At 50.7% G+C, this 13,537-nt stretch overlaps 1 protein-coding gene across 1 annotated transcript in view; it reads right to left on the bottom strand.

The window, feature by feature from the left end:
- The window catches only part of LOC139237849 (adhesion G protein-coupled receptor L1-like), a 454,570-nt gene that overhangs the window by 267,486 nt on the left and 173,547 nt on the right, over positions 1-13,537 (bottom strand). The window contains exon 6 of the mRNA XM_070867073.1: positions 10,899-11,699. Within this exon, the coding sequence (XP_070723174.1) occupies positions 10,899-11,699 (801 nt within the window). The remainder of the gene's footprint in view (positions 1-10,898; positions 11,700-13,537) is intronic.

The raw sequence follows: 13,537 nt of genomic DNA, 5'->3' as shown, positions 1-13,537 counted from the left end.
TGACCGTTTAAAGTTTAAAGTTTAATTTGTTTAAATTGTCGGTTTTGGTGCCCCTTTAATAAGGGGACGCTTGTATTACATTTGATTTACAGATGCAACGAAAATAGTTGTAGAGCTGTTGAGTTGTGAGTGGCTTAGCCAGTCACGTGATGTTCACAAGACTCAATAAAACCCCAGCCAGTCGGGTTCGGGGGATCCACAATGGTGGATGAACTGGTAATGTGTAGCGTGACTGTTAAACATTTTACTAATAAACCAACTAGTTCTTAATAGCAATGTGTTGCTATGAATTCTTAAGCAAAGAACCCTCGAAGCAAATACATTACAATTACCAAGAGCAGCAGTGTCATGGAAACAGAATCGACACCAACTTTACCTGCAAGTAACACAACATCCTGACTTAAACAGATGTCACTGTGCCTGCATCATCGCTGGGTCTAATTCCTGTTGGGATTGTGGGAGAATCATCGGCAGAGTAACAAGGACAGGGAATGGAGGGAGAAGAGAGAGAAAAAGAAGAGCAGAGATTGGGCGAGGAATGAGGCCAACTAGGGATGGGCAATAGATGCGGCCTTTCCAACATTGCCCACATCCCAAGAACAAATGGGAGAAAGGTGGAGAGGGGCCATAAGAGAAGTCCTGATACAACTGTACAGGGCATTGGTGAGGCCACACCTAGAGTACTGCGTGCAGTTTTGGTATTTAAGGAGGGATATACTTGCAGTGGAGGCTATTCAAAGAAGGTTCACAAGGTTCATTCAGGAGATGAGGGGGTTGACTTATGAAGACAGGTTGAGGAGGTTGGGCCTATACACATTGGAGTTCAGAAAAATGAGAGGTGATCTTATCGAAACATATAAGATAATGAGAGGGCTCGACAAGGTGGATGCAGAGAGGATATTTCCACTCATCGGGGAAACTAAAACTAGGGGGCATAGTCTCAGAATAAGGGGCCGCCCATTTAAAACTGAGATGAGGAGGAATTTCTTCTCTCAGAGGGTTGTAAACCTGTGGAATTCTCTGCCCCAGAGAGCTGTGGAGGCTGGGTCATTGAATATATTTAAGGCGGAGATAGACAGGTTTTTGAGCGATAAGGGAGTAAAGAGTTATGGGGAGCGGGCAGGGAAATGGAACTGAGTCCATGATCAGATCAGCCATGGTATTGAATGGCGGAACAGGCTCGAGGGGCCGTATGGCCTACTCTTGCTCCTATGTTCTTATAAGCTCTGGAAATGTGCAGGAACGCTGCATTCTGTAACGGAGGGGATGGCAAAGCCCAGGATCACCTGGAGTGGAGCCCTGAGTTGCGGAGCTGCTACGCTCAGTGGGAGAATCTCGCAAGCGCCCAGGTTGCTGCTACACAGGCTTTGGGCTCCTTCATGCTGAGGCAAGAATTCAAGTCCCAGATAGCTGTTCACAGGTCATCAGCGGACATGCCGATGGGGTGCCCAGTCGCAGGAAAAGATAAATAACCCATATTTATTCAGCGCCTATCGCAACCTCAGGACGTCCCAAAGCGCTTTACAGCTGATTAACTACTTTAGAAGAGTAGTCATTGTTGTGATGTAGGAAACGCGGCAGCCAACTTGCACACAGCAAGGTCCCACAAACAGCGATGGGATGATGACCAAATCATCTGTTTTTAGTGATGTTGGTTGAGGGGTAAAAATTGGTTCCAGGAGAACGTGTGCACTTCTTCAAAATAGTGCCACGGAATCTCTTACATCCACCTGGGAGAGCAGACGGGGCCTCGGTTTAACGTCTCATCCGAAAGGCGGCACCTCCGACAGTGCAGCACTTCCTCAGCACTGCACTGGGTGTGTCAGCCTGGACAGGTTCGTGGAGTTAGAATCTGTGAGAGAATCGGTGTGACAGTGGCTGTTCACACCATGTCTCTGGGGGGTTGAGCTGACTATAGTTATGGGGGGAGACCAGCAATGTCCCAGTGGTGTCCCAGACCTGTTATGTTCAGTTATGCCTGGAGGAAGAGAACCAGGATAATTTCTGGAGCACGTATCTGAAATCTCCTTGGGGACATCTGGGAAGCGCTCCGATTAACTCAGAATAACGCGAAATCCAGCAATAAGCCAAATGATCAGTCAGTTGGTTTTGTTGGAGTTGTTTGAGGGATTAATGTCGGCCAGGACACCCGGATCCCAACCCTGCCCTTTTTTGATTATTGCTATTGAATCTTTTTAAGCCGACTCTGTTAAATCTAGGCTGACATTCCCAGTGCAGTGCCGAGGGAGTGCTGCACTGTCGGAGGTGCCGTCTGTCGGATGTGATATTCAACCGAGGCCCCGTCTGCCCTCTCAGGTCCCATGGCCACTACTTCGAAGAGGAGCAGGGGAGTTCTCCCCGGTGTCCTGACCAATAATATCCCTCAATCAACATAAAAAAAAAACCACATTATCTGGTCGTTATCACATTGCTGTTTGTGGGAGCTTGCTGTGTGCATATTGGCTGTCGCGTTTCCCACATTACAACAGTGGCTACACTCCAAAAAGCACTTCATTGGCTGTAAAGCGCTTTGAGACGTCTGGTGAAAGGCGCTATATAAATGCAAGTCTTTCTTTTTCTCTTTAAAGCCTTATCCGAAAGACGGCCCTTCCGATAGTGCAGCACTCCCGCAGTACTGCACTGAAAGGACCAGCTTACTTCTGTGCTCAGATCCTGGAGTGGGACTTAAGCATCGGACTGGCGTGTAGAGGGCGTGAGATCTTGAACCCTCGCTATGGAGCTCCCTGACATTTGCACAAACCTTTACCTCTCTGGACCACAATGGGAGCCTTCCATTTGCTGGCAGGCTCCCAGTGATCCTGTCTCCTCCATTACTGAGACTCCTACCATCAACATCTTTGGGCTCACCATTGACCAGAACTAAAGTGGACCAGCCATATCAACACCATGACTACAAGGGCAGGTCGGAGGCTGGGTACTCTGCGAGGACTGGCTCCCCTCCTGACCCTTCAAAGCTTCTCCATCATTTACAAAGCTCGGAGTCAGGAGTGTGATGGAATACTCTCTACTTACCTGGATGGGTGCATCCGCAACAACAGGCAAGAACATCAATGCCATCCAGGACAAAGCAATACGCTTAAATCGGTGGCTCTGCTACTGGACTCAATATCCACTCCCTCCACCGGTGGTGCGCCGTGGCTGCAGTGTGTACAATCGCCAGGATTCTCTGCAGCAACTCGTCAAGGTTACTGAGATAGCACCTCCCAAACCTGGAACCTCTCCCATCAAGAAGGATAACAGCAGCAATAAACTGTGAACCATCACGTCCACCTACCCAAGTGTCAGCCGTGGCTCAGTGGGCAGCGCTCTCGCCTCTGAGTCAGAAGGTTGTGGGTTCAAGTCCCGCTCCAGGAACTTGAGCACAGAAATCTAGGCTGACACTCCCAGTGCAGTGCTGAGGGAGTGCTGCACTGTCGGAGGTGCCATTTTTCGGATGTGCAGTCTGCTCTCAGGCCAGCATCGAAGCACTGACCACACTCGACCAGCTCCGTTGGGTGGGCCACATTGTCCGCATGCCCGACACGAGGCTCCCAAAGCAAGCGCTCTACTTGGAACTCCTACACGGCAAGCGAGCCCCAGGTGGGCAGAGGAAATGTTTCAAGGACACCCTCAAAGCCTCCTTGATAAAATGCAACATTCCCACTGACACCTGGGAGTCCCTGGCCAAAGACCGCCCGAAGTGGAGGAAGTGCATTCGGGAGGGCGCTGAGCATCTCGAGTCTCGTCGCCGAGAGCGTGCAGAAACCAAACACAGGCGTTGGAAGGAGCGTGCGGCAAACCAGACTCCTCAACCACTGTCTGTCCCACCTGTGACAGAGACTGTAATTCCCGTATTGGACTCTTCAGTCACCTGAGAACTCACTTTTGGAGTGGAAGCAAGTCTTCCTCGAGTTTGAGGGACTGCCTATGAATGAATGTTAATATCCTGGAATTCCCAGTGTAACACTACTGTGCTAGCACCATTGAATCTTACAGCACAGAAGGAGGCCATTCGGCCCATCCTGCCTGTGCCGGCTCTTTGAAAGATTGATCCAATTAGTCCCTCTCCCCCGCTCTTTCCTCACAGCCCTGAAAATGTTTCCCCATTAAGTATTTCTCCAATTCTCCTTTGAAAGTCACGATTGAATCTGTTCCCACCGCCCCTTCAGGCAGCGCATTCCAGATCACAACAACTCGCTGTGCAAGAAAAGTTCTCCTCATCTCCCCTCTGACCTTTTTTGCCAATTATCTTAACTCTGTGCCCTCTAGTTACCGACTCTCGTGCCGTTTCTCCTCATTCACTCGATTAAAACCCTCCTCGATTCTGAACACCTCTATTAAAACTCCCAGCAACCTTCTCTGCTCTAAGGAGAACAATCCCAGCTTCTCCAGTCTCTCCCCGTTACTGAAGCCCCTCATCCCTGGGACCATTCTGGTCAATGCCCTCTGCACCCTCTCCAAGGCCTTGATATCCTCCCGAAAGTGCGGTGCCCAGAATTGGCCACAATACTCCAGCTGAGGCCGAAGCAGTGGTTTACAAAGATTGAGCATAATAACCTCCTTGCTCTTGCACTCTATGATCTGGAGTTTCTGCTCGCCTGTGCTGTTTTTCAGTGCAATTCCCCTGATGTCACCGCACGGACTGCAGCGGCTCAAGGAGATGGTTCACCACCCACCTCCGCAGGGCAACTCGGGATGGACAATAAATGCCAGCCTTGCAAATCCCAGGGACAAAGGGACGAAAGGAGTTTTTCTCATTGTCGCGGAATGGACAGATGGCACTCGATGGGCTGGCAGTCCGAGTGGAGTTTCATCGCTCCGATGGATCCGGTGAATAAAGCCTTTGGCTTCTTCACAATGCGGCTTATCCTTGGGAAATATGACGTGTTTCTTAAGCTAGCTGTGGGAACTGACCTTTCCAAACGTCAGACACATCACGGCCAGCCAAATCAATATCACTCAAACCTGGTTGCTTGGAGAGTGGGATAACATCACTAAGATGTTCACAGGCACCGTCTCCTGAAATATCTCAAAGCCAGCCTCCACTCGCTGATTCTGGGCATATGCAACTTGCTCCCTGTGCTCAAGATCAACATCTTCCGGAGTTTGGGATGGGCTCACATTAGTGTAATGTATGTACCAGTGAAGATGCTCACATGTTTCCATTATTTAAAGGGGCTGCTCCTCAAATTCTGGTTGCACTTCAGTCCCACGCTCCTGATCTTTGGGCACCCTGTGCGGAGGGGAGAGAGCAGGTCGGAAGGCCTCCTCGCAGGACTGCTCCCGGGCACGGCCAAGGGGGCCATCAGCCGGTCCAGGCAGCGGGCGGTCGAGGGGGTCGTTCAGCCCGACTGCCTGCCTCTCTTCCGCGGTTACATCCGAGCCAGGGTGGCCCTGGAGATGGAGCATGCGGTGTCCACCGGTACGCTCGCGGCCTTCCGCGAGAGGTGGGCGCCGGAGGGACTGGAGTGCATCATCATCCCCAGGAACCAAATTTTAATTTGATTTTAATGTCTAAAGTTTAATTTGTTTAAGTTGTCGATTTTAGTGCCCCCCACCCCTTTTAATCATGGGGCACTTGTTTATTTTTGTCTACAAAAATAGTTGCAGAGCTGTTGAGTTGGGAGTGTCTTAGCCAGTCACGTGATGTTCACAAGACTCAATAAAACCCCAGCCAGTTGGGTTTGGGGGGCCCACGATGAGGCAGGTGGTTGTGAGCCTGATGGATGAACTAGTAATGAGTAGTGTGATTGTTAAACCTTTGCTAATAAACAAACTATTTCTGAATAGCAAATGTGTTGCTATGAATTCTTAAGCAAGAACTCATGAAGCAAATACATTGCAATTAGCAATTGATGTAAAAGGACCCAGCACCATCTAAGTTCACCTTCTGCCATCCCGGTTGTCGCAAGATACAACGATAAGGGAGCTGTTGCCGAACGACAGCAATCAATCTCTCATTAATTCGAGGGCAGATGTTTAACGTCTCATCTGAAAGACAGCACCTCCGACAGTGCAGCGCTCCCTTAGCACTGCACTGGGAGTGTCAGCCTAGATTTTGGGCTCAAGACTCTGGAGTGAACTGTAATGTATTTGCTTCATGGGTTCTTTGCTTAAGAATTCATAGCAACACATTGCTCTTAAGAACTAGTTGGTTTATTAGCAAAGGTTTAACAATCACACTGCACATTACCAGTTCATCCACCAGGCTCACAACCACCTGCCCCATCGTGGATCCCCCGAACCCAACTGGCTGGGGTTTTATTGAATCTTGTGAACACCACGTGACTGGTTAAGCCACTCACAACTCAACAGCTCCACAACTATTTTTGTAAAACAATAATCAAGTGCCCCCCCCCCTGATTAAAGGGCACGAAAACCGACAAATTAACCAATAAATCTTTTTAAACAATAATCGCTCAAATTAAAATTTGGTTGCCGGGGGGTGACGATGCACTCCAGTCCCTCCGGCGCCCACCTCTCGCGGAAGGCTGCGAGCGTACCGGTGGACACCGCGTGTTCCATCTCCAGGGACACCCTGGCTCGAATGTAACCGCGGAAGAGAGGCCGGCAGTCGGGCTGAACACACCACAAACGTGTGAGCATCCTCACAGGTGCATACATTGCAGGAGCCTACGGCCTTTTGACTCAGGGGCGAGAGTGCTACTGAGCCACGGTTGACACCACAGAGGTGGGACTGCTGTTGAACGCGAGTCTTCGCTCTTTATTGCAGGTGCATCATCATCACCATCATAGGCGGTCCCTCGAAGCGAGGATGACTTGCTTCCACGCCAAAAAGTTTGCAGGTGTTTCAATGAAGGACCTAATATTCCAGATCCCGAACTACATGTTGAAGGGTGGAAGATGCCTGTGCGTGGATTTTTTTAACGTGAGGTGACCGTTGCACACCAGCCACCACACGGGCTTGACAGAGCTAGGTCTTGGTCCAGTGGCAAGGGTTAACCAAGGCGACTGAAGACCAGCTCTGCTGCACAGACCGAGCATCCACACATATCGCAGTGTGGGCTGGGCCCGTGCTGCCCCTGGGCCCTCGCCTCTTCTGGACCCCGAACTCACGTTTCTCCCAGGCCCCGATCATGTCCTTCTATGGACGCTTGCCACTCCTTCGCCCCTCCTGCTGTGCCTGCCCGCACTGCAGTCAGCGACCTGGCCTCGCAGCCGTCGCCCTCCTGCAGCAGCACACGCTGCTCCCTGCAGTGGTATACCGCGCCCGCTGTTCCCTCCCGGCCTGCTGATGGTCTTGCGGATTTCCGGACCGGGCTGGGCCGGGCCACCGCACGCTGCTCCCTCCAATGCAGGGGCATGGTAAGGGGGAAGGGCGTGGTTCCTGCTCTGTGATAGGGAAACAGTGGGTCAGGAAAGGGCTGAGGGAATGAATTCAGCAACGCTTAAGTGGGCTTATGGGGGGGGTTCCTGCCTCCATTCACCAAAGAGGAGGGAGGGGAGAAGGAGGGTCTGTTGAGAGAAAACAACTACCTGCTGATTCATGTACTAACAGAACGGGCCACCATAGTTACTATGTGCGCGAGAAAAGGCCCCGCTGATTCACTGAGCAGGTATAATAACAATGTAGAGTTTCAGTCTCGAGGTGTAACACCAGCATCACATGATCAGTACAAGAATCCACAGTTTCACTATGTACAATAACGCCCCGCTGTATCATCGCAGCTGTGCTAACACCCCAGGTATAATCGCTAAGTAGTTACATTGCTAGTACTAGACAACCAGAAAGCCGGACTGATAATCTGGGAGACCCGAGTTGAAATCCCACCGTGGCACTTTGTGAATTCGAATTCAGTGAATTAAATAAAAAGCTGGTATCAGTAACATTGGTGTAAACTTCAAGGTGATCCAAAACTTGGCTGCCCATGTCCTAACTTGCACCAAGTCCCGCTCACCCATCACCCCCTGTGCTCGCTGACCTACATTGGCTCCTGGTTAAGCAACGCCTCGATTTCAAAATTCTCATCCTTGTTTACAAATCCCTCGCCCCTCCCTACCTCTGTAATCTCCTCCAGCCCCACAACCTCCCTGAGATGACTGTGCTCCTCAACTTCTGGCCTCTTGTGCATTCCCGATTATAATCGCCCAGCCATTGGTGGCCGTGTGTTCTGTTGCCTGGGCCCCAAGCTCTGGAACTCTCTCTGCCTCTCTACCTCTCTTTCCTCCTTAAAACATACTTCACCTGCACTAATTTCTACTTATGTGGCTCAGTGTCAAATTTTTAATCTCATAACACGCCTTGGGACGTTTCACTGCATTAAAGGCGCTATATAAATACAAGTTGTTGTTGTTTCCGCCAATGGTGACCATGAAGATTGTCGTAAGAACTAATGTCCTTCAGGGAAGGAAATCTGCCGCCCTTACCTGGTCTGGGCCTATATGTAACTCCAGACCCACAGCAATGTAGTTGACTCTTAACTACCCTCTGAAATGGCCCAGCGAGACACTCAGCTGTATCAACCGCTACAAAAAAGTACAATAAGAATAAAACTGGACGGACCAACCGACATCGACCGAGGACATGACAAAGGCACACCCAGCCCAGTCGACCTTGAAAATCCTCCTCTCTAACATCTTGTGCCAAATTAAACAATATTAATTAAAACCAACATAAAAAAAGCAATTTTGATAGGAAAACAATTATTGCCAATTACCGCCCCATCAGTAATCATCAGCAAAGTGCTGGAAGGTGTGGTCGACAGTGCTATCAAGCGGCACTTACTCACCAATAACCTGCTCACCGATGCTCAGTTTGTATTCTGCCAGGATCACTCGGCTCCAGACCTCATTATAGCCTTGGTCCAAACACGGACAAAAGAGCTGAATTCCAGAGGTGAGGTGAGAGTGACTGCCCTTGACATCAAGGCAGCATTTGGCCGAGTGTGACATCAAGGAGCCTGAGTAAAACTGAAGTCAATGGGAATCAGGGGGAAAACTCTCCACTGGCTGGAGTCATACCCGGCACAAAGGAGGATGGGCGTGGTGGTTGGAGGTCAATCATCTCAACCCCAGGACGTCACTGCAGGAGTTCCTCAGAGCAGTGTCCTAGACCCAACCCAAACCCACAACCTCTACCACGTAGAAGGACAAGGGTAACAGGCGCATGGGAATATCAGCCAAATTCCCCTCCAAGTCACATATTATTTTGACTTGGAACTATATCACTGTTCCTTTATCATCACTGGTTCAAAATCATGGAACTTCCTCCATAACAGCACTGTGGGAACACCTTCACCACACGGACTGCAACGGTTCAAGAAGGCAGCTCACCACCACCTTCTCAAGGGGCAATTAGAGATGGGCAATAAATGCCGGCCTTGCCAGCGACGCCCACATCCCAGGAATGAATAAATTAAAGGGGATGGAGTATAAAAGCAGGGAAGTCTTGCTACAGTTATACAGGGTATTGGTGAGGCCACACCTGGAATACTGTGTGCAGTTTTGGTTTCCATATTTAAGAAAGGATATACTTGCTTTGGGAGCAGTTCAGAGAAGGTTCACTCGGCTGATTCCGGAGATGAGGGGGTTGACTTATGAGGAAAGGTTGAGTCGGTTGGGCCACTACTCATTGGAATTCAGAAGAATGAGAGGTGATCTTATTGAAATGTATAAGATTATGAGGGGGCTTGACAAGGTGGATGCAGAGAGGATGTTTCCACTGAAGGGGGAGACTAGAACTAGAGGGCACGATCTTAGAATAAGGGGCCGCCCATTTAAAACAGAGATGAGGAGGAATTTCTTCTCTCAGAGGGTTGTAAATCTGTGGAATTCGTTGCCTCAGAGAGCTGTGGAAGCTGGGACATTGAATAAATTTAAGACAGAAATTGACAGTTTCTTAACCGATAAGGGGATAAGGGGTTATGGGGAACGGGCGGGGAAATGGACCTGAGTCCATGATCAGATCAGCCATGATCGTATTAAATGGCGGAGCAGGCTCGAAGGGCAGTATGGCCTACTCCTGCTCCTATTTCTTATGTTCTTATGTAAAATGAAACTCCCCGATGGCTCACCGTGTAGGCCTCCACGGTAAATAATGACTAATTTCAGGGATGTCCTGTAAACAGTGATGGATTCCATGTCTGCAATTGCCCTTTCATCTCCCGTTTGAAAATCTACACGGTGCAATCAACAGGGAAAAAAAAGCGAATCTATAAATAGATTTCAGGGGATGAAAGGTTACATTGCAAGGCCCCCATCAGACCAGACCGAATGTAACTGATGACCTTATCCCAAACTCCCCAACTTGATGCTGCAATGTAGAATCTTTAAAAAAAAATGCATTCACAGGATGTGGGTATTGGTGGCAAAGCCAGCATTTATTGCCCATCTCTAACTGCCCTTAGCTGAATGGCTTTCTCGGCCATTTCAGAGGGCAGTTAAGAGTCAACCACACATTGCCCATCCATAATTGCCCCGTGAGAGGCTGGTGGTGAGCCGCCTTCTTGAACCGCTGCAGTGCGTGTGGTGAAGAGACTCCCACTTCTATGTAGTGGTTCGATACAACTGAACGGCTTCCTAGAGGGCAGTTATAGCCAAACACATTGCTGTGGGTCTGGAGTCACATTTCGGCCAGACCAGAAGGACAACCGATTTCCTTCGTGAATCAGATGGGTTTTTAACGACAAGTTTCATGGTCACCGTTACTGATACCAGTTTTTTTTTATTCCAAATTAATTTAACGAATTGAATTTTAAATTCCCCAGCTGCCGTGGTGGGATTCGAACTACGGATCTCTGGGTCACAAGTCCCGACCTCTGGATTGCCAGTCCAGTAACGTAAGCCACAGCGCTACTCTGCCCTTAACCGACTCTGCCCAGAGGTCGGGGAGCCCCGCGGGGTGTGGGGAGTTGGAGGGTGAGGAGCAGGGGTCCTACCTGTGGTCGGGTCGGGGGGTCCGAACTCCAGCGAGTACCTCAGCACGAAGTGGTTGTTCCAGACGTAGAGCTGGTTGTCGCGGGGGTTGTAGTCCACCGACGAGACGTACTGGTAGGGGTTGGGGAAGGCGATGGACACCGGCTCCTCCCGATTGAGGTTGGTGTTGAAGGCGAAGTCGATGGCGTTGCCGACCACCTCGCTGTCGTCCTCCTTGGAGACGGAGCGCACAGCATAGAGCACGCCGCACACCATGAAGGCATTGGAGGCTGAGCGCTTGTCGTACACCGTCTCCCAGGTGCCCTCGAAGCGCAGGGTGTAGGGGTTGAGCTGGCTGACCACCAGCTTGCCGTTGTTCTGCTCGGTGGCGTAGATGGCCCAGAGGCCGTTCTCGTCCACGGCCAGGTCGATGTCGGTCTTGCCCCCCCAGCGGTAGGGCGAGGTGTCGTGGTAGTTGGCGCCGCCGATGATGGCCTCGCCGCTCTTGATGCGGGTGCGCAGGTCGAACTTGACCACGTTGCGCGTGCGCTCCTTGTTGTAGAAGACGGCGCCGTCGTACACCACAAAGCCGGTGCCGTCCACGCGATGGGGCAGGCGGTAGGAGGTGGTGGGCCGGCCGGCGGTGTAGTCCTCCCACGAGCCGTACTCGGTCAGCGTGTCGGTGCGGTACGGGATCCACGGCATGTAGTAGATGCGATCGCCGGCCTGCAGTGGGTCCTTGCACCACGCGCCCGCCTCGTGCTCCGACTCGAAGACATTGGTCGGCTCGAAGACCTTCCGCAACGTCCCGGGACAGACGAATACTATGGAGCAAGCGGGATAGAGACACAAGCCGATCACTTTGGTTATTAATATCTACACACGCACACACACACATATACAAGTGCATAACATCATATAAAACAGTCAGACACGATTTGATCTTTGATTCATTGACAGACCCAGTCTGCTAGGAGCTAACGTGTGCCATCCAATCATGAGCTGGTATTCTGACCATCGTTCATTCAGCAGAGTTTGAATGAATTCGTCCGTCAGCCTCAATGGCCAATGATGCTTCTCTGCGACACCAGCAGTTCTGAGCGTCGTCAGCTCAGATTGTTCCCGAGCTTGACCAACCTGTTATCTAAAGTGAATGAACACGAGCTGGGCATTGTGCACCCCAGGGGTGAGCTCCGTCTCCCCATTCCCCACCCGAAGGGCCCAGTGGGGAATAAAGCTGCAACAGAGCTCCACCTAGTGGACTGCCGTGGTGATGCAACTACTGATGTAAATACAACAACGGGTCACGTGACAAAGCCACATAATGACAGAGTTTTTCTGCATCGGAGCCATGTTGTGTCGTGTGTTGTTAGTGATGTCATAGAATATATCACAAACACCACCGAGGGCGGGGGAGCGGGGGGGGGGGCGTTAATGATAATTTTGGGCCGATATCAAAGTGGGCATCCACCACACGCCCCGCCCGATTTGTTAACCGATTAACTTTGTTGTGTTAAGTCGACAGAAGGGGAAAGTCAGGTGTGTAAAAAGATGTCCTCTTCGATATCGCCCATACTTCACCACCGATCGAAGGTAAAACGAACCCCACTGTGCAGTGCAATGACAAGCCAAGCAGAACAGAAGGACCCACTTTGTGTTGAGTTCGCTGGGAAGCGATTGGGCTGAATGTTTGGTGGCACAATGCGCCTCAGTACCCCTGGGTTAGCGGGAGGGCAATGAGCCGTGGGTTCCTGCTCGTGATTGGCTGCTGGGGCTTGCTGCTGGGGACGGTGAGTGTGTGGACGATGCATTGCCTTAGACTGCAAGAGGCTCCGCTGTTCAATAACCTGCCCGCTCTCACTGTCTAGCCTCAGCCTCTTATATTGACCATTTAATGCCCGTGCCTACGGAGCTGTAACCCAGCAGGTGCAAAGGCAAAAAAGAATAAAGTGAAAGACAACCGAGAGGTCCTTCTTCCGGCAGTGAATCAAGGACATCAGGCACAGCTGTGAATATAATTCCAGCTCTAATGTGCGATTCAGTGATGGGGCAACAGAGGGAGGGATAGGGTAACAGAGCGAGGGATCAAGTAATACAGGGGGCGATAGGGTAATAGAGGGAGGGATAGGGTAACAGAGGGAGGGATAGGGTAACAGAGGGAGGGATAGGGTAACAGAGGGACGGATAGAGTAACAGAGGGAGGGATAGGGTAATAGAGGGAGGGATAGGGTAACAGAGGGAGGGATAGGGTAACAGAGGGAGGGATAGGGTAACAGAGGGAGGAATAGGGTAACAGAGCGAGGGATAGGGTAACAGAGCGAGGGATAGGGTAACAGAGCGAGGGATAGGGTAACAGAGGGAGGGATAGAGTAATAGAGGGAGGGATAGGGTAACAGAGGGAGGGATAGAGTAACAGAAGGTGGGATAGGGTAACAGAGGGAGCGAGAGGGTAACAGAGGGGGCATTAGGGTAACAGAGGGAGTGATAGGGTAACAGAGGGAGGGATAGGGTAACAGAGGGAGGGATAGGGTAACAGAGGGAGGGATAGGGTAACAGAGAGATAGTAGTGGGGTAACAGTGCCCAGTGATTGCGTGACAGAATTAGAGGAAGGCATTAGTAACTTTACAGAATATGTGTGTAGTTGGTATATGACCAATATGA

The sequence above is a fragment of the Pristiophorus japonicus genome, chromosome 24 (assembly GCF_044704955.1).
Source record: "Pristiophorus japonicus isolate sPriJap1 chromosome 24, sPriJap1.hap1, whole genome shotgun sequence".
NCBI classification, from domain to species: domain Eukaryota; kingdom Metazoa; phylum Chordata; class Chondrichthyes; family Pristiophoridae; genus Pristiophorus; species Pristiophorus japonicus.
This window is presented reverse-complemented; position numbering and strand designations above follow the sequence as displayed.